Source organism: Lathamus discolor, chromosome 3 (assembly GCF_037157495.1).
Source record: "Lathamus discolor isolate bLatDis1 chromosome 3, bLatDis1.hap1, whole genome shotgun sequence".
Classification (NCBI taxonomy): domain Eukaryota; kingdom Metazoa; phylum Chordata; class Aves; order Psittaciformes; family Psittacidae; genus Lathamus; species Lathamus discolor.
This window is the reverse complement of record NC_088886.1, coordinates 33,906,340-33,926,745: the sequence shown is the minus strand read 5'-3', so window position 1 is coordinate 33,926,745 and position 20,406 is coordinate 33,906,340. Positions and strand designations below refer to the sequence as shown.

Below are 20,406 nucleotides of genomic sequence, written 5' to 3'. Positions count from 1 at the left end.
ACTGTATGTGATAGTAAGCACTTGGCATCTTTAGCATTTTCTAACTCATGATTTAACTGCCTTGCTTGGTCATAAAGTCTTATCTCAGTTTTACCACTGTAAAGTCAGAATGACCATGGAGGAATTACTTTAAATTTTTATTGGTACAAGAGCTTAGAATTTGGCCAGCTCAGTTTTCTCCATGAAGAAATTCAGATGTCTTAGAAATGTGGCCGGCGAGGGAGAAGGCTAGGGAGATGGGGGGGCTGCCTCGGCAGCATTCATTGGAAGCTGCTGAATCATACCAGTATAGCCCAGTCTTGCAAGTGTTTCACCCTGCCTGGACCGCACTGCAATGAGGAGGATGACAGGTAGGCTGAGCAACCCAATCACTAGATCCCAGCGATGGGCATTAATGTTCTGTGCTTGACGCAGTTATGATCTGGTAGGCAAATGATCCTTACTAACATAAGAGGAGCTTGTGCCATGCAGGCTAATGTCACCAGGAAAGGTAAAGCACATTAATCACTCCCTGCTGAAGTCACTCTGCAAGTTCTTGCTTGCAGTGTTGTGCCTTAACACTGTGGTGCCTGAAGTATACTAAAATATCCTAGCTACAAAGCATCTCAGCCTCCATTTGCAACACAGACTAAAGATACATTTTTCAGCAGGATGACAAGACAAAGACAAAGAAACGAATGCTGAATTAATACATTTTAATGCCCTGGACAGAGTAACTGGTAGAGGTTTTCTGCCTTTGCTTTTTTAAAAATCATTTTTACCTTGGGCTTAGTAAACAAATCATGTGTGTTTAGTTGAAAGATTTACAAGCTGCCACTTAAATGTCCCAGCTCAGACACTTGTTCCGCCCAAAAAAACCCCAAGAGACTGAGGACCTACATTGTGGGTGGCCTGAAGCCTCCCTCAAAAAGCTTTCCAGGGAGGTCAGACTTACGATTACTACATGACAAGATACAGGCAAAAGCGTAATAGCCTGTGCCTTATATGTGATGTACTGAAAATATTGTACCCCAAAGAAAAACCTATCACTGAAATATGTACCAATAACTCAAGACCCTTTAGTCAGCCTTGAAATGTGGGCCTGCTGAAGTTTAATAGTAGGAAACTTGCATCAAAAGGCGAATGTCTTTTAATAGCACAGTTTCTTTGCAATGTCGTTTCCCCTTATCTCAAGCCCAGACTTCAAAGTCTGGCAACCACCTCCTGCAGTTGCAGGCCGATACTCCTCTTCCCTAAAGCAAGCTGCTGCGCAGCTTTAATTCTACAGAGCTTATGAGCTTTGCAGGACTGCAAACAAATGTCAAGGGACTGGCTTTGGGAAAACCAACAGGTTTTAGTGAACTGAAGCTGGATCATCAAAATTGGACTGCATTTAAATACAGGGACTCTGGAGGGACTTTATTTTTTTTCTAGAATGGAATTCTTAAAATTTGCATGTTATGTGAGCTCCCTCCCTCCCTCCCTCCTTCTTCCATCAGAAAACCTGACAGCCTCGTGGAAGAGCAATCATACGGTACTTTCTGATTGCAGCTTATTCATATACGATCAAGCTATTAATGACTCTAGCCTTGCAACAGCCCTGCTAGCATCACTGCCCTCATTTTGCAAAGGGAAAACAAAAGCATAGCAGGTAGACAGGTTTATTCAGAGACAGGGAGCAAGTCATAGATGGAGCCAGGAAAGAAAATCTTTTCTCCTTTCCCTCCTCTCCTCAGCTTTAGCTAGATTGGGCCTGTTCTGCTGCAGGTGGCTTCTGATGTTAGGTGTTTTAAAGTAGCACGATCTGAATAATTGCAATCATTTTCCCAGACCAATCTGGGGAGGTCTGGGGGAAAAGAAGAGGCTTTAAAAATATGCCTACAGATGAGTCATGTTGGTTCTATAAAAGTCATCCTTGCAGGTGATAAGCACCTCCTCTGACAAGGCACTGCGGTAGGATTTTAAAACTACTTCAGGTCCACACATTCAAAAAATGGTTTCCAGAGCAAACTGCAGTGCAATGCTCTGCCCCAGCCCTTCCCTCCCTGGCTTCCCGCCTCTAAAGGCCAAAACAAGTATTAGAAATCAATACTTACCATTCTGACATCTTTCTCGCTGGTGTCTTGTAGGTAGGGAAGGGTTGCCAGTTCAGCCATCGCTTGATTAATCACTTGGGACTGTTCCTCGACTCTCTGCAAACGGCCAAGGAAGCTGGCATAATGCAACTTCTCTATCCCACGTGAACATGCGCAGCGATTGTCCTGTTTTCTCAGCAAAAGCAATTAGGTTAGGGGAGAGTCACAGAAAAACACACTCATCATCAGTCTTATGCCCTGAGGCTTATCATCATACGTATTTGTGCAGGTAATACTATAAGCAATATGGCATCCAGCACCTTAAAGATAGTGCTGCTGTCAGTCTTTATAGAGGGGAAAAAAAAGACTTTCTTGCCATAATCTGTCTAGTAGTACTAGAAAAATAAATATGTTGTTGTAATATATGTGAAGGGGAGGCAGCAGATAACAAACCTGAATGCAATTTTCTCATTTGGAAATGGCTTTTCCATAATCCCCTCTGTTAAATATTACCTGACGTTTATGGATTGCTTTTAAAGTTTCAGTGAAGAGGTTGAGGAAACAGTGCAGTGTGTCAGCTTATGGCTTGTTTGCAGACTAGGCAGATACATAGTTTTCAAATATATAACCCTGAGGGACTAAACCCTGCAGAGATGGTCTCTGATGCTCCAGGCAGCTAGGCACATGGTAAATTTTAAACATGTGAATACAGAAACTCAGCCAAGTGCTTGCGTAAAATCTCAGCACCTGCTGAAGTGTCTGATGGATGGCAGCCTTACCATCATATCTTTGAAAGTATTCTGTTGCCAAAAATGCAAATAAGCACCCTACTGAGATTTTCAAGCAATTTGGCCTAGATTCACGATGAGATGTAGCCATTGTATATCTGAATGCTCAGCCCTTCAGAGTGAAATTTCCATTCATCTAATCAGGGTTTTAAATGTATTTAGGTGCCTGAAATTCCAAGAATTGGCATCCATTTTCAAAACCACTTCCAGTATTTTTAGCAGGCCTTTGTTCTGACAGTTACATATGGTAGCACACTGATGTTGTCATTTACATAATGCTTCCAGGTATGTGGTTCTAGGTCCAACTATATATTGAATGGGGTGAAAAGAAAGTCTTGAATGACATTTATTTTTCAAGAAATGGTGTTCTGTTTTTAAAATTAACAGTTCTTGGCAAAGAATCTTTGTTATTTGGTTTGATCTTGATCTTTTGCAAGAATTTGTGCAGGGCAAGCATCAAGTGTTATCAAAATGGTCATCAACATAGTTCTTGTATCAAGTATAAGAATTTAATAAGAATGCTGTTCTTGCTTTCTATAAAACTTACAAGAATAATAATTACAAGAATAATAATGAAAAAAAAGCTTAGGTTTTTTTTTTTATTCTAGAAAAATAGTCCTGGTATAGTTAATTTTACCCCTTTTAATATAATACCTAATATAATTGTAAAATAGTATGAAATATAAGACCATGCACTGGTGACCAATGGTAGGAATGCAGCTATAATCTGGGAGCTCCAGATATGAAAGTAACTGAAAAAGAAAGAGCTGAGCCAATGAACTGGTATTTCCATTAGCTGAAGGAGAGAATTGCGCACTGCACAGGGAAAAGGAATTCTGGTCAGCAGTTCTCTGGAGTATTGTAGATAGCTCCAGTCAGCTGTGTTTGGAGAGGTTAATTTAAACCCAAGCATCATGGAGCAGAGAAGCCAGTAGAGTTAAGAGATACCTCATTTGAGAGAAGTGTGGTTTGATTAGTCTATTAATGAAAATGCCAAGAGCTTATTATTCTTCTCAATAAACATAATGCAGGGCTAAATTCCAAAGAGAGAAAACAACTGAAAATGGAAGGAGAGATAAAAGACAATGATAACAGAAGGACCATTGTGTATAAATAGGTACCAATAAGACTGGGATGGCAATTAAGCTTCTTATATTTCAGGTTGAAGGTCTGCAGTGTGTTTCACCAAGAGCAGAAAAGTCAGAAAGCCTAACCAGTTCTAAGATGGATTTTATTCAATTTATGAACAGAATATCAGGTGACACAGCAGTGTATAACAGCATGATTTGACTTGAGGAGCCAGGAGAGCCCTTCCAGACCTACCCTCTCAGGAACTTCTGTTAACCTACCTCTAAGAAAGGAGACCAGGACAATCTTCTTACAAACTATTTTTATCACTTGAAAAACCCTTTTCTGAAGCCCTGACCTAGTATTAGTAGGAGAAATCAGAAAGAAAAAAAATTTCCTGTGATCTCTGATATGTGAAATTGTTAAGCCTGACACAATCTAGTTTGCATGGCACTAAAGCAAGGAACAAAATAGAACCCCACCTCCACCTGATCACTGGTGTTTGAGAGCCAGATAGCTGTGTCCCCAGGTAGAGCTTTGCACATTAAAATAAAGAGAAGCAAGCAGTTAATGAGAGAGAAAGAGCGCTCTTATATAAGTGAAATAATCTCACATTTTAGATGCAGCAAAAGGTTTTTCCCTGCTATTCTTGAAATCCGCCCAAAAGCTTTTTGTGCAAGCACTAAGAAATGAGTATATTGAGTCATCAGCTAAGGAAGCAGGTAAAAATCCTCTCTCATCACGCTGTGTCTGTTGGGGGCTTCTTCAATGATTAAGAAAGGAAAGGCAAAATGAAACATTTTTTCTTTGCTTGACTCTCCAGAAGAAATATGAGAGCATGCCATGTAGATATGGGAAACAAATTTGGCATCTTTGCCCACATGCACTCTGTGGAAGTTTATAGTAGGTTGGAAATAAGTAAGTAGCCAACAGTGGATTTTTTTTAAGGGATTAGAGGCGGTTGAACATTGTCAGAGGTGATGTTTGAGTGGTAGTGAAAAATGCAGAGAGAGAAAGTAAATAACTGCTGCTGGCAAGAGAAAAAATTCCATGGGACACTGAACCACGTGATGAGAATTAAATGAACTATAGCAGAATTCAAGGGGCTACTAAGCTGTAGAAACAAACACAATAAAGTGGTCAAGCAATTAGATGAAGATGAAAACAGCTCAGGTAGGCACAGTGAAGGTTAAGTAAAGACCAAACCTAAATGGAGACTTCAGTGGAAAAGAGTTGGCTCCTTTAACAAAGAGAAGAAATGCACATTTGGGGAATCACGTAGCATAGGAACCAACAAATGCAGTTCATGGAGTCGCGATTGCATACTGGCGAGAAATGCAGCAGCATATTACTGCTGTTGCTTTCTGGGTGGGTCTCACCCTTATTGTCTGGTATTCCAAGCAGAATTTAAAGAAGGAAGTAAAAACCAGTAATTGATGGCTCTTCTCTTGATGACTTTATTCATTAATAGGCGGTCTTGGCTGAGGTGGGGGTCTTCTCAAGAGAGTTTTTCCGAGCTGATTTTTTGCTGAACAAATTCCCCTTAAACTTAAAAAAAAAAAAAAAAAAGGGGGAAAATGAAAAGGTGTTTATCCCCAGAGGTGTCTTTGAAGACCTTCCTTCTAGGACAGAAATAAGGTCCTCATACCCAAAGATCAGCCCTATGACATCTTCATTCCTCTGACCTTGGGATGAAAAGGCACCTAAAAAAAGCAGATTGGCCTGTTCTGGATGGAGCTTACCTGCTGTTGTTAAATACCCAGCGATAACTAGGACAGGCTTTCATTGCAAAAAGGAGCTGGAGGACATGTGAGAAGAGTGAATTGTGTCTTTTCATGTATTGAGAATTTTGGGATGATACCCCCACTTTTTGCTTTTCTCTATACTCAAGAAAGGATTCATCCTTTATGCCGCTTCTATTTATAAATAAAGTTTGCTTGCCTGAATGCTAAAGAAAAAGAAAAGCAAGTGACTGGTCAGCCTGGATTTAAAGCAGGGTCTGTCACCTCCAATACGTATTACTGTCAGCTTTAAGAGCATCATTTTGCAGAAGTCCCCCAGTAGTTCTTTTCTATTGTAGAGTCTTTACTAGCATTTTGCAGCTCAAAATCTGAATAAAGTTATGCCTTGCAAACAGCTCTGTGGTGTATTGCAGTAACAAGCAGAAAAAATCCATCATAATATTTCTTTAATGCCTTTGGTATCCTCCAGAAAATGTGTATGCTGAAATCTGTATGTATCAAACACTTTCCCTCTACTTAAAAAGTAGACATCAAAACAGTGAGATCTGTAAATGCATGCATCATGCTGGGAATCATACAGTAGGTTTTGTTCACCTTTATAATGTGAAGAAGCCCTCTGGCCATTGTTTCTCCTGTTAAGTAGCATCATGTGCCATTGGCATGGGGCTGCACCAGGAGAAAGGCAGACTTGGTGTGTGTAAAGCAGCAGTTACCCCAGTGAAATCACTGCATAGAATAACCCCTTGTCAGTGCTGGTAATCTTGAATGGAATATGAGTAGCTGAAGTTCTGACTAATATATATATATATATACACACACACACGCACAGATATATATTTGAGGCAAATAAAATAACCTTTGTGTCATGGTACGTATTTCTGGATAGACGAGGTTTATGGCATTTCCTCAGCCGCAGCAGATGATGCTGCAAGGGGACCAGGCTGTGACATTCATTCTCAAATGCTTCCTGCTTTACAATATATAAATGTCCCCTTGATTTAAATGGGACTGGCTGTTCTTTACAAAAAAGGGGGGGCAACAGAAAATGTTCTGGTTTTTAACCTTTAATTTCGCATCTTACAAACAGTGGTAAGTGTATAAATCATATAATTAACTCTAGGTTGTGTAGCTGCAAAACTGTGGTGGCAGAATTGACTTATATTAAGTGTTGCCATGGTTTAATAAGCTCTGCTCTAGCACTCAGATGTTTTCATCAAAAAGAAATCTGATAAGGACAAGTATTCAGATTGTATGTTTGCATCCACAAATGAGGAAGTGGGCAGAAAGGAATATATTTTCTTCTATTAAAAAACAAGTACATTCTTTTATCTTAAATTAAGTTGTAAAGCTGGAGTCTGTATTTGAAGGTGTTTTTTTTTTTTTTGGCAGAAGTTTTTGATTTAATTTGTCTCTAAAGGAAATAAGATGGAATCATATTTCTAGCTTGAAGAAAGTGTTGGAATACTTTAAAGAAGCAAAAGTAGCCAAACTTCTGTCAGGCCTATAAAGAGATTTTAATCACCAGCAGCAGAGCAGTCCTGGCTCCATGCCTATCTATATTATCAGGCACAATTAGCTTTGTCATTTGCTCTCTGGGTCAGAGGTTCTGTCTTGCCTGGATCATTCAACGCTATGAAAACTGAAGGGAAAGTGAATATGTTTCCGTTGATAATGGATGTGGAATTGGCAGCTGTTTGTTCCAACTCAGTGATACTTTCTTCTATCTTGTGTCTTTCCTCCTCTCCATTAAAGCTCCCATACTGACCCCTTGGGTGCTAGTTATAAATCTCTAGGATGGAGGTTCAGACCTGTTATCACATTCTTGCTGCTGCTGGAGGTGGTGCTGGAATAGGCCTGGCCTGAAACACAGGAATGTTGTGCTGACCTCCTTGAAAAAAAGGCATCTTTGCTGCTGACTTCAATGGTTCTGGGAGCTTTCTTTTGTTTCAGCAAGACTATTTAAATGCATGAGGTGAGTTTGAGACCTGGTAGAAAATATTACTGTGTAGGAGCAGTGTAAATTCATGCAGCTAGTGGAGACTGGCTTGAGCAATCTTAATATACCACTCTACTCTCATCTCTAACATGATGAGCTGCTTTTCCCTGTACCCTGGATACCAGATACCATGTATCTCTGCTTGTACCATGTGGTCCAGTTCCTCCAAATTCATTTATAGATCAGTGTTGTTATGGGGAATCCAAAGACTATGAGATTTCAATTTTTTCTCTCTCCTGATACTCTTTAAAGACTGACTAACTGCAATAGAGGAATCTCACCTGTGAAAGCTCTGTGTTATACCCAAAGAGAACATTGTATATATATATTTTTTTAATTGGACTTTTACTGGGCCTTTCAGAAAGATCAGGGTTTTATTCTGTAGCCAGTACCCACCTGCTGTCTGTTTATACTTCAAGCTTCTGAAACATTCAAAGTGCAATGCTCACAGCAGTGATGGGTATTTCACTTTTCATAAGATGCCATTCCCATTAGCCTGCACATTAATAACGGGCTTTTTGTCATCTGAAGCCAACAGCACATGGCTTCAGGAAAGAACTGGAAAGAAGTAGCTCTGTGTTTCCTCAGGGGTGTCTGCCCTCAGCCTCCTCCACCTGCTTCACACTGATACAGATGCTTTATGAGCGCCCATTTTGGCGAAGCACTAAGCACCTCTACCTCCCACTAACCATGTAAGTTCAAGCACTTACTGCTGTTTCAGCAGCTGCTCTCCAAAAGTAAAGGAGATATAGCTTCCCCAAATATCTAGCTAATGTTTCCTCCTTGCTAGGGGTTGCTAAGTAGCAGTTTTTGTCAACCTCCTATTTGGTATCAAAACCTAAGAATATAAATCCTGTGATTTGCTAAGACACCCCATACAAGGAAATGGCTCTGATCCCTTCAACATACAGAAAACTAAAAACCTGTTATTGCTAGGAAAGAAGCGTTAACATTAGCATTTACAGTCTGGGGAGGAGAGGCTTTTTCCACTTATTTTCAGGAGAATAATTTAAGTATTGCATTAAAACAGTCTAGTCTACATGCAAATTTGATTTTTGACCTTTTGTGCTAATCAAAAGCCATGGTGCTAAAAAGCTGTGTACATTATTGCAGAAAGTATAGAGTAGAATTAACTAATATACCTTCAGTATGGTTGTAGCAGATTTGAAGGTTATTTCACATACTTCACTACATAGGGATCAGGATCTAAAGCACTAGAAATGTTTCAAGTAGCAATTATTAACTCTTGATGGAGATCCTGGTGATATGTGTAGTAAACTATGGGTATTAAATATAGCAAGTTGTTTTGGTGGTTATGTGAAGAAGGGATATAATATAATAGGCCATAAAGATTTGAGAAAATTGCATGCAAAGTGATTTTAAATAAACTGGGTACATTGTCAAATAATTAGGGGTACTTTTTAAAAGTATCTAAACCTCATTTGAACTCTGTTCCTAATGCAATTCACTGAGCATTTCTGGACACAGGAGGAGCATGTGCAGAATGCATTACCCACCAAAAAGCACACATCATTCACACATGCACAGGCTTCTGCTGCCATACACACTATACACCAGAAAGGGAATTTCATACTCACAGTTAATTTGGTGCTTCTTATAAAATCTATTACTGGCATGATCTTTTCTCCAGTGTAATCCCAATATCTTTTTGTTTCTTCTTTGGTGAGAGGACAGAAAGGTGCTTTCCGGTCTAGGAAAGGATACCACAAAACCATGCACTGTGTATATCTGTATCTATATCTATCTATATCTATATACGTTATATACATTTGGGATGATATCTATATTATATCTATATCTATATACATTTTCCACATCTAGCAGGAAGATGGGGAAACTGAAGGAAGAGAGAGGAGTATGGGGAGAGATATCTGGACAGTTGGGGCTGCCAGCACAGAGAAATGGGTCCTGAGAAAGCCCGACCCTCCCTCATTTAGCAAGGATCATGGAGGTCTCCCCTGAGCTGTCCCAGCTATTATAAGCAGGTTGGCGTACCTGAAAAGATTGGCAGTTTTTTGTTTGACCACCTTTCCAAGACTTTTCCAATATGTTTGTTTCTGAAACCCAGAGTCAGTGAGTACTTCTGGGGAGGCTCAGCCAGCCACTCAGATGTCTGTGGCAAGATGTGAAGTCCATGAGGATCTGGAATAGGAAATGAAAATAATTTCCACTGTCACATTTCTTTTCAGTTGTAACAGAAGTTACTTTTGTTTTTCTTTTTCATTCCCCCCTCCCCTCCTCCCCCCCCCAGGAAAAGAAAGGAAGTCTAAGAAAGAGTGAAATGTAGTCCCAAAAGCTTGACAAAACAAAGGTGACCAAGCTAGCCCATCCAGCTACAACTGGGTTTTGAAATTCCAGACTTTGCAACCTTTTGCATCAACAGGTTAAATTTTGCTGATGCAAAAACTTGTCTTTTGATGATGATAAAACTTGTCTTTTCCATTTATGTATTTTTCAATGTTGATAATCCAAAGCATAAATAACTAACCGCTTCTGTAACATAACATAGTGATCTTTTTACTGCAAAAGAAGCTGTTTTGTTATTCCCTGAATTTTTGAGGTTTTATTTCCTACAGATTTGTGTTTTAACCATCACCACCACTGTAATCCCAGGCTTCCTGCATGTCCTTTCTGATCCACCCAGCTGGTATGTAACAGCATGTGCTGTGGCTTGTCCAGAGTTTGTGACTGCTGCTGCCAAACCCCCTGTGTATTAGCTGAATTGGTATGCCCTGACCTCAACAAGGACAGATGCTCAGACCGATTGTTTAAACCACCTCTGCTTAGGAAACCAGACCAGTCCTTTCCTCCCTCCTCTTGCCCTGCAAAGAATAAACCTAGATTGAATGTCAGTGTCACTTTTCACAAAGCAGTGCTCTGTTTTCAGTGCGCTCTGCTTTTAAGATGCCAGGCTGCGTGGTCAGAGTGACAAATGGAGAACCCCACTCAGAGCACTCTGAACTTACCCCTATATAAATCAAAGTGAATGGACCTGATATTTCCCTTGCAGCATATTCTGCTTTTAATGGATTCTCAATTTTGCAACAAACTGCATTGTATACTTGGATTTAAATGTGTGTCTGCTCCTTTTCCTTGGCAATACAGAAAACTTCAAAATCAATTCAATCCTTACACTCTAGCAGAACTTGGACTAAAATTGGACAGATAATTGTTACAGAATAGGAAGGTTATTTAAAATAACATGTTCGTGAGAAGTCTGGTATTTCACACCCACTGTTAAAATGGGGTTTAGCTCACATTTTTAATTTCAGCTATTTCAGACACAGACCTGCAGGTTGAATGCCCAGCGGTACCACACCGATAATGAGCTAAACTTGTTGCTTTGTGATGGTTTTTCTTTTGGTGGGCAGTGTGATTTTAGGTCAGACCTGAATAGACAACTTGAGTAACCCTTCTGCTTTGGTGGACCTTACCTAACACTGTTGTGAGTTATCTCAGCATCATCTTGGAAAAAAAGAGTCTGCTGTGTTTATAGGACAGAAAGGAGGGAGCTTGGGAGAGGTCCTGTCTGTGTGAGACATCTCACACTACTGCACTTTCAAAACCCTGATATCCATATTGTTTTATCTTGGCATTCTATCCCACTTAATTCGTAGAATCCTCAGAACCTGCAGTCAGAGAAACTTACGTAGAATTGAAGCAATGCTTTTAACTGGTAGATTTTTGTAAACAAACGTATCTGAAGGCAGATCTGGCTCTATCTAATCTATTTTATAGTTACTATATGTTATAAGTATAAAGTACTACAGGACTGAGATCTTTTACACCTTCCCTCTTTTTTTAACTTCCTCCTTTTCCTTACTGGGAGGAGTGAGAAAATGGCTGATGACACTTTCAAAGTCATTCATTGATTTATGAACACAAACTGAGTTTCAGTGCAGCACTTGCACACCTTTTCTGCTCATATGCTCTTGGAAGTCTCACTCTTTGAGTATGCTCGAGTAAATTGAGGGGGTTATGTGAAATACGAATTTATCTTTTTTAAAATCAGATTCAGGGAGTTTTATTTTATGCTCCTTTTAATGCCAATACTTTTGTCCCAGGAAATTCTCCACAAAATCATATTAGAAAGTAAACAGTAGACAGGGATTCTACAACCACCATGATAGGTAAGTCCTCATTTTCCCCCTTTGAACAACCCCAAAGCTACTGCCAGAAATCTAGTACATGGGTGGTTTGCAACTTGCAAGGCACAATCTAGCTTTACACTGGTTTCCTTAAAGCAAAACAAAAATGAACAAACCGAGTTTACTTGTGTTCATTATTTGCAGAGTTTTGTGGTAAACATTTGGTTTCCTAATTCCTATTTATGTTTTACAAATAGGTTTTCTTTTCCTCCCCAAAGACGCAATGTGTGCCCTTTTGGAAGCGTTATTTATCTGCTGAGTGCTGGGGCTCAGCAGTGCTGTAAGGATGAAGCTGTCTGAGCTGGGTCTAACTCTTGCAGGGAGCAGGCAGCACCTCAGCCCTTTGGGTGACCCTGCTGGAAGTGGCAGTAAGAGGTGAGCTACACATTCAGTTTGTGTGATGAAGATAGAGGATTCCCAGAATTTCACCTAAGACATTTACTTTTCCCTTTACGTTTCTAAATCAAACTCAAGGTCAAATATTATCAGGGTCAGCTATGCTCCAAGTCACCACGTTAATGGCAGTAAGAAATGCCTTTTATCCCCTTGCCTCTCTTTTGCCAAAATGTCATGCCTGTTCCTCCCGCAATAAGACTGTGGCCACCAGAATTTAAGCATCTGTTTACTCCAGGAGATGCTATTTGAGTTCACTCTGCCAGGAGATGACAAAGGGCTCTGCAAAGGCCTTGTTCGCTCCGGTTCTACTTGTCTTCAACAGGCTAAAGGAAACCTAGCTATCTATTCCAACTCCTGCAGCTGAGATACTCTTAAAAGTGTCAGTCAGTCTATTAGTGCTCATAGAAGGGAGGATAATTTTGGAAAGTGAAGCCCCTGCTGCAGGGATGACCATCAGTGACAGACGGAAACCCACAGAGATGGGAATGAGCTTGGGTCTCACTGTCACTGCAATGTACTGCATATCTACGTTTGAACAAAATATTAGTTACAATAATGAAATTCAACAATTCAAGCATGGGACTTCATGGATAAAAATCATCTTTATGGGATTTGCAGTGTAAAGTCTGTACTTGGCCTAAGTAATGATTTGATTACCTAAATCATGTGCAATCATAAAGCAAAATTTAGACACTTATTTCCCCTCTCCCTCACTGTCCCCCCCCCCCCCCCCGAAGTATAAAAATGTCTGGAGCCCACTCTCCAGACTCTCTCAAACTCTTTTTAAGTAAGTCAGCCACTCAAGCAACAGTATACAGAGCTTAAGGACATGTGAAATCTGCTGTCACCTGTATATATGTGCTCCACATAATCAGGGTGCTTTTTAGCAAACCTGGTCTTTAGCTTGTTTCTTTCATCAGCCTTGATTTCTGTCCCAAGTGGTGTGTACATAACTGAAAAAGATGTTTCTCTAGTGATGGCTTCTTCAATCATAGCCTAAAACAGGCAAAAGAATTATACATTACATGTCTGTTCATGGCTAGTTAGAAAAAAAAACAAACCAAAACCAACTTTCACAGATTATATTTTCCCTTTAATAATTGCACAGTCATGCAAAGATAACACATTTTGGTCTTGAATATTAATTAGATGAGGATTTAAATTAGTTCCAGAAAACACTTGCCTATCTATACTCAGAAAATCCATTTAATGGAGAAAGAACATTTGTAAACAGTTTTCAGTGCAGTGAGTCTATGTCTTCAATGAAAAGTATTAGATAAATTATCTTTTAGAGGAAAAGAAAAAGTGATTCCATGCCCTCTGAAGGTCACATCTTTCATCTGAGGGTTTTATTCAGTCCTTGGGAGTTGGTTAAACAATACTAAGCATTCATATTACCCCTTGGGTTGGCATGAATTCGACACTCTGCCTATACGGAATATTAGTCTTAAAATATTGCATTTAAACACCATTTGCATTGAGTAAAATTCACTTCTGTGCAGAGGGCGACATGAAGCTTATGAACCTTGTCATCCCTTAAAAATGGCTCAGATGATGCATTGTGCTGGTCTCATGCAGAGGTGGATTTCACACTTAGTGGACCCCAATGAACTGGTTCTGGAACTGCCAGGAGCTACCAGCCTGGAAAAAGTCTTGCTCAGTATTCTTATTGATCAGTGCAAGGGAGATTGAACTGCAGCTCCTCCTGGGTTGAGTTTAGATAAGACCATATTCAGTGCTGCTTCAGCTGCATCTATTGTTAAAAAAGATTTTGTCTCCTTGACATGGGCAGTCCTTTCTGGAAACTGGGAGAACTGCAAGGCTTCATTAAGGTGTCTCAGCAATAGGATAAACATGGTTAATAGTGACAATACTAACAAAGATAATAGAGATGGTTGCAAAAGTAAGACAGTAAAAGATATATTTTTTTAAGCAGGATGTATGAATCTCCAAGATCACTTTATACACTGAAGGTATCATTATGGGACTAGTTTGGTATTTTATTGACAAGTCCTCCCTTTTATTCTCCAGTCTATCCTCCACCTATATAAAAATATTTAAGAAACAGCATGCCTCCGTGAGTCATATGTTTAGCTGATGACTGCTCCCACCAACCCAGAATGGAAGGCTGAGAGTGCCAGTTACTTAAATACCTGTGTCCTCTCTTTAATAGCTTTAGACAACAGGTCCTCTAATACGGCCGTATGCCACTTTATTTCCATTCTGTTTATTGGTATGGGGCATGTGGAAATTCTATAGAATTGTTTTAAGCAGATATTGGAATAGGCTGTCATACATGCATCCGGAGTACTCTTACACTGAATACTCTACCTGGATGTCAAGGGTGTCACTGGGGATTTGTTTATACTTTTAGATTCCAGTATTTAGTCAGCCCATTGTCCTGCATTTACTGGAATGGAAGCAGTCTGGAGTGGCTTGCATGTAGCCCTGGAACATTAAAAAGCTTCAGATGTGTGCAAAAGTATCATGATCACCTGGGGCAGTAATAGCTTCCCCTCCCAGTGAGAAGGAGTTGCAATTTTCTATGGGCGCAGCCATGTTATCCACGGTTAATGCCACAGATCTGGAGATACCAGACCAGAAAATAGCAAGTGTGTCCTCCTGCCAAGAGCTTGGAGGTCCATGAAGGGATCCTGTGCCCATTCCTCCCAGTGGAAATACTTACTAGTCTGCACTGATTTATAGGAGAGTGATTTTAGGGTTTTGTATTTCTATGGACTGTAAGTATCTTGTCATCCAGGGCCCTTAGAGGATCAGTAGCAGAGCAATAGTACCAATCTAGCTTTCCAAGGTATATTTTTTAGAAAAACAGAGGCCGTCTTGTTCAAGTTTTACTGAATTTCACATGTAAATATAGGCATAGAATTGGGTCAGCCTTATTCGGGGTGAGATATTGGGCATTCTGCTTATTTTCTATAGATTGGCAGCCATATCTTAATCTGGACCAGACAAGCTCTGTATTCTGCCTGAAAAGTTCTCTTTTGGCTTTATCATCCCCAAGAACGGTTCAAAGTCACGGCTATAATATCTCTGCATTGCCATGTACCCATGGCTGTTCTGCACAGCAGAGGGCAATAACGGTAAAATGTCAGCCAATGGGGAAAAGAATAGATCTGTAGTTTCTGGTCAATACTGCTACTGAAGGTATTATTATTACCCAAGAGCATTTTTTTTCCCCAAGCTCCTGACCCTGGACATAGATGCTATTTGTTTTATTATCCTCTTGGATTTTTATGGGGTAAAGTCTTTCAGGATATAAAACTTCAGCCCATAAAAACTTTGGAGGAGAAAACTTTATACGATGAAATCCCTAAGGATTTTTCTGCTTAAGCGTTTATGCACTGAAGTCCATACGCGTGGATGGATATCTGGCAATGTGTCCAGGAAACAGGAATGCCTACAGAACATCATCTGTCATGCTGTACACCATGCATCAGGATATAGTCACACTGTGGAGAGGACTGCAAGGGCTCCAACAGACTTTCAAGAGAGTTCCTGCAGAGAGGACAGGACTACCGTGGGGCTCTTTTTCTTCCCCATTTGCACATGCTTTGGTTTATTTTCATCTGAAGGGTCCTTTCTGCAGCATCCTCTCAGATGCATCAGGGAGGATGTTGCTGTTCTGGCCTTGGAGTGGAAGAAGTGTCAGGCTGTTTCACGAGTATGGGGGTAGCTGCTAAACTGATAAAGGTGATAAAGAAAGATGATTTTTTTTGTCATATCCTGCAAGTGAGCTCTGCAATGTTATCTCATCTCATCACATGATGCTACATTCCAGCTTTCAATTCCAGCAGAGCTAGAAAAACCGAAATCCTTGAGATGACCTTAAACTGTATGAAAGAGGTCCTCTAGCAACGTACAATAATGTAAGGATTATGACTGACAAGAGTTCACTGAATTTGGTGGTTTATCTTAGCAGTGGACAAAATCTATTGCCTCGGCAAACATGTAAAAGTAGCTCAAGAAGAGGCTGTAGAGTAATCTGATGATAGGGAAGATTTCTTTTTGTAGTTATGGGACTGACTCATACTTTGCTATGTCAGGAGGTTTATATCCCTGTTTTGGAAGTGTGGGGTATCAGAGAAAGTCTTCAGAGAAACCATCTGGAGACAAAGTGTCTCAAGGAGTATTTATATTGTCAGCACTTCTATTAAAATACCAACTGATTCCTTCATGAAACACAAGCATTCACAAGGTTTGAGGGATGTACATTGCTATCACGACAATTAAAAAGCCAAAAGACATTCTTAAACAAAAAAATTGTTTTGATCAAGTGTTTAAACATATATTTGACCCAATGCCACATACTCCTCTGAGCACCTTGCCCCTGCAATATCTTTACATTCTATCATATGTAGTAATGTTACATTTCACAGACCTTTTAATAAAACTCAAACTTTAGCCTGAACGACCTTATACTGTCCCTTCACCACCCACTAAAATCCTGTTAAGAGCTCATAAAATGAATACGTAAATGCATGAGAAACACAGCTTTCCCATGCCAACTTCTGATGACAAATGATATAACTACTTCAATACTTTTATGAAGCTCTTGCCATTTTGCGGGCTTAGAGCAGACACAGAAGAAATATGGCATTGTAGCAAAAAATTCTTCATAACGGTGACAGTAGCTTTCCCTGCTACAGTCCTTACCCTTAGTCCTTTTTAACTACAGAAAGGTTTAATTCGGAAAATCCAATTATCTTGACATCTAGAATTAGCCCAAAATTTAGATGTCTTTCTAGTGCCTTATCTTGCAGCTGCAGTGCACACTCAGCCACTGTCTCATTTACAGTACAGCAGGAATTGATGCTTTTACAGATGATTTTTATTAATGCAATGATATGAGTCAGGGTAAAGCCATTAGCCTCTTCTATGAATGGCTTCCACTGTTAGGCTGGTGGTTAGAATTGTGGGTGCACAGTGGTGCAGCCTATGTGCTTTTCTCTGTATCTTTCCAACCATAAAGGAGTATCTGGCAGCTCTGCCACTAGGTCTGTTTCTGTTGTGATATTAATATCTTCTCACCAGCATGATCTTCTTACATCATTTTTATTATTATTTTTTTTTTCTGGAGGAAAAATAAGTAGACAGAATGCGAGAGCATATCCTTTGCTCACTATGTTTGTGGTATGAATAAATAATGTATTATACAATAGATGAGAACTTCCTGCTTATCTGCCATGTAATGCCTCCCCATTAATGTAGGTCACATCAAATATCAGCTTATTTAGGTTCTTAAGTTATTAACGTATTTAAGTCTCTGTGAGTTATTTTGTATGCAGTGTATTTTGAAAGCGGATTTGCAGAGCACCACAGTGATAGATCTGTGCATTCTGCTGACTTCTGAAAGGCAGAGGTATGGCAAATGGGTTACCTTAGGCTTCAAGACCTGTTTGACATCCTATTAAGAATCTCTTTATGTTTTGGGAGAAAAGAAATCCATTCTTTACAACCTTCCAAAGAGATTGCTATTCATTAGAGAAACCCTCCAAAATACACGGAGTGTGGAAAAAGCTGGAGGCTGCTCCTGAAACTCCCTGTCTGCGATGCTGGCTGGTGGGAAAGCAGGGACTGAGCACAAACGTGGAAATGCAGTTCTAGTTCAGGGAAGCTCTCTACCCACAAGCCCTAGTCTCACAAACTCATGTGCATAGAGAATGCCACGAGAGTCCTCAACTCTTGCATCACTTGCTGCAAACTGAGAATATTACCCTTTCATCTCAGCACAGGGGTAAATGTGACGGATTTCAGTTGCTGTGGTGGAGCAACTCTGAGACCAATGAAACAGAGGCTGTATTTACATTTCAAAGGTGATCCAGAGCATTGGCAAGGTGAGCCCCTCTTACTGCTCAGATTACAGTTTGTTGCCATCCCAGGCAGGAGCACTAGCTTCAAGACAGAGGGCAGGCATAAATCTGGAACGGGGCAATGTGATAAGGACTTTTTATAAGAGCAAGTAGTGACAGAACAAGAGGAGATAGGTTTAAACTGAAAGAGGGTAGATTTAGGTTAGATATTAGGAAGAATTTCTTCCCTGTGAGAGTGGTGAGGCACTGGCACAGTTTGCACAGAGAAGCTGTGGCTTCCCTGTCTCTGCCAGTGCTCAAGGCCAGGTTGGTTGGGACTTGGAGCAACCTGCTCTATTGGAATGTGACCCTACCCATGGCAGGGGTTTGGAACTGGATGAGCTGTAAGGTTCCTTCCAATCCAAACAGTTCTATGTTTCTGTGATCAAAGAACTGGCCCTGTGAACAGGCTAATTATCCTCTAAGTGAAGCTATTGGCAAAACCCATGGCTTTTAACCAGTTTTGTTAATATTACCCCTTTCTTAGAGATAAGAGAGGTTTTGTGGTGAGAAATGCCCTAATCCCAAACCAAAATTCACTGGGACTGCTCTGAGCAGCAGGAGTGACCTTCCAGTGCTAGGAGAAGCCTTTTGCCATCACAAGTCCTCAGTTAGGTGTTGGGCCAGCTCCACATGGCTCCCACTATGCCAGCAGTGGTTCATAGTGTAAACGGCAGGGGCTTTTTTCTTGTGTGAAAGGGGTTTATAAACTGAATAGCTTTGGTAACGTGGGCTCAGCGGGACGTCTTAACTCAGACAGGCAGAGCTAAAGGTTGAACATTGCCTGAGTGCTTTATGTGAATGTAGTTGGAACCCACTGGACAACAGCTGGATGCTGCATCCATCTGTCGATGCAGGCAAGTGCTTAAGAGGCAGTGATTGAGCTTGGCAATGGAATACCCCTGGGAGAAAGGTGGGATACTTGTTGTAGGGGGTTTCAGGGCTTTTAGCCCCAAAAGAGAAAAACAAAAAATAAGAAAAAAAAAAATAGAAAAAGCAACTAAAATTCAGAAAGTAACTGAAGGAGATGTCATTCCTTCCTAGAACTGAGCTCAAAGTATTTTGGGAACTTGACTTAAATGCAAAAAGATGAATCAGACAGCCAGAGATGGTGACTGATGTGGTTAGCCTGTAAAATGGACAGCACTGTTCAAGGGGGCAGTGAAAAATCATGCCCGAGTCATTGCAATAGCATGCTACTTTATGTGGCTGAATAGCTGCTAATTTAGTAGAAGACAAATTGACTGTATCTAGTGCTGTTTCTGAAAAGTGGCTTTATCTATTTTTGTGTGATGTCCTTTGTGGTTCTTCAAGAGCAGATGTGCAGATGGAAAGCCACATAACCAGCAATGATCCTGAGAACACAAACTTCTGCCTGTAGCTTCATCTGCCCAGAGAAAGGAGATAGTATACAAAAATGGAAGAGGATAATAAATGTGTAACTTCTTAAGGACCTTTGCAACTTGAAGGAACAATATGGCCTGAGGACAGCACAAAATGGCTGGTTTTCTGCACTGATTTCTCAGGCTTTTGTAAATCTTAAAGCTCTGCTTTGCAACCCAGCAAAAGCCAGAATGAACTGAAAATTCTGCTTGTGATATATGTACATTACTTTTGAGCTACCCTGTAGGTTTTTTAAATGATCTGGAACTTTGCTGGCCAGGTTGTTCCTGTTGAGCATCTTTGAGACATGATTTATGGCCCTCTGTTAACAGTTAAAACCCTAATAGGGTTTCATAGTGGGATTTCAACAGCTACCAACTACAGTAAGGTATGTGCTGCCTATTACATTCGGCTAGTATTAAATCCATCTTTCCTGCAATTAGAGACAATTAACCCATCTGTTTTAATACTTGTGACATTTAAATTAATAATTTCTCTTACTATGTAAATATAAGTATGATTCAAGCAACAGTTATTCTACCATGTATGATGTAGTAGCAGAAAAATAGAAGTAGGTAGAAAATATGTGGAGGTAGATATTATTAAAGAAGAAAGAATACAAGAAAAATGTTAAATTCCTTGCTTTCGTACATGTGAAATTGTTTTTGGAATGGAAATATAAGCAATAACAACAGCAATAAAAAGCTCCCAAATCAGTATCAACATGATAGAAACTCTGTTATGTTATTTTATTTGCCTTTTCAATTACTCCATATTTTTTATTTGAGAACAGAATGAAGCTGATTTTTTGCAGCCGAGTGCTATGTCTTAAAAATAGTATATTCTGAAGCCAGAATGGTCTGAATCCCTGAAATGGCATATGTAGGAAGAGGCCCATTCTGCCCTGAAAAAGTGTTAATAATTTTAATCTTAGCAAGTT

The 20,406-nt window shown here is 40.1% G+C and overlaps 1 protein-coding gene across 1 annotated transcript in view; it reads right to left on the bottom strand.

Moving 5' to 3' along the window:
• SPATA16 (spermatogenesis associated 16) overlaps positions 1-20,406 on the bottom strand; it is an 81,762-nt gene that overhangs the window by 15,141 nt on the left and 46,215 nt on the right. Inside the window, 4 exon segments of the mRNA XM_065670350.1 lie at positions 2,076-2,240; positions 9,247-9,359; positions 9,665-9,811; positions 13,062-13,209. Coding sequence (XP_065526422.1) covers positions 2,076-2,240; positions 9,247-9,359; positions 9,665-9,811; positions 13,062-13,209 — 573 coding nt within the window.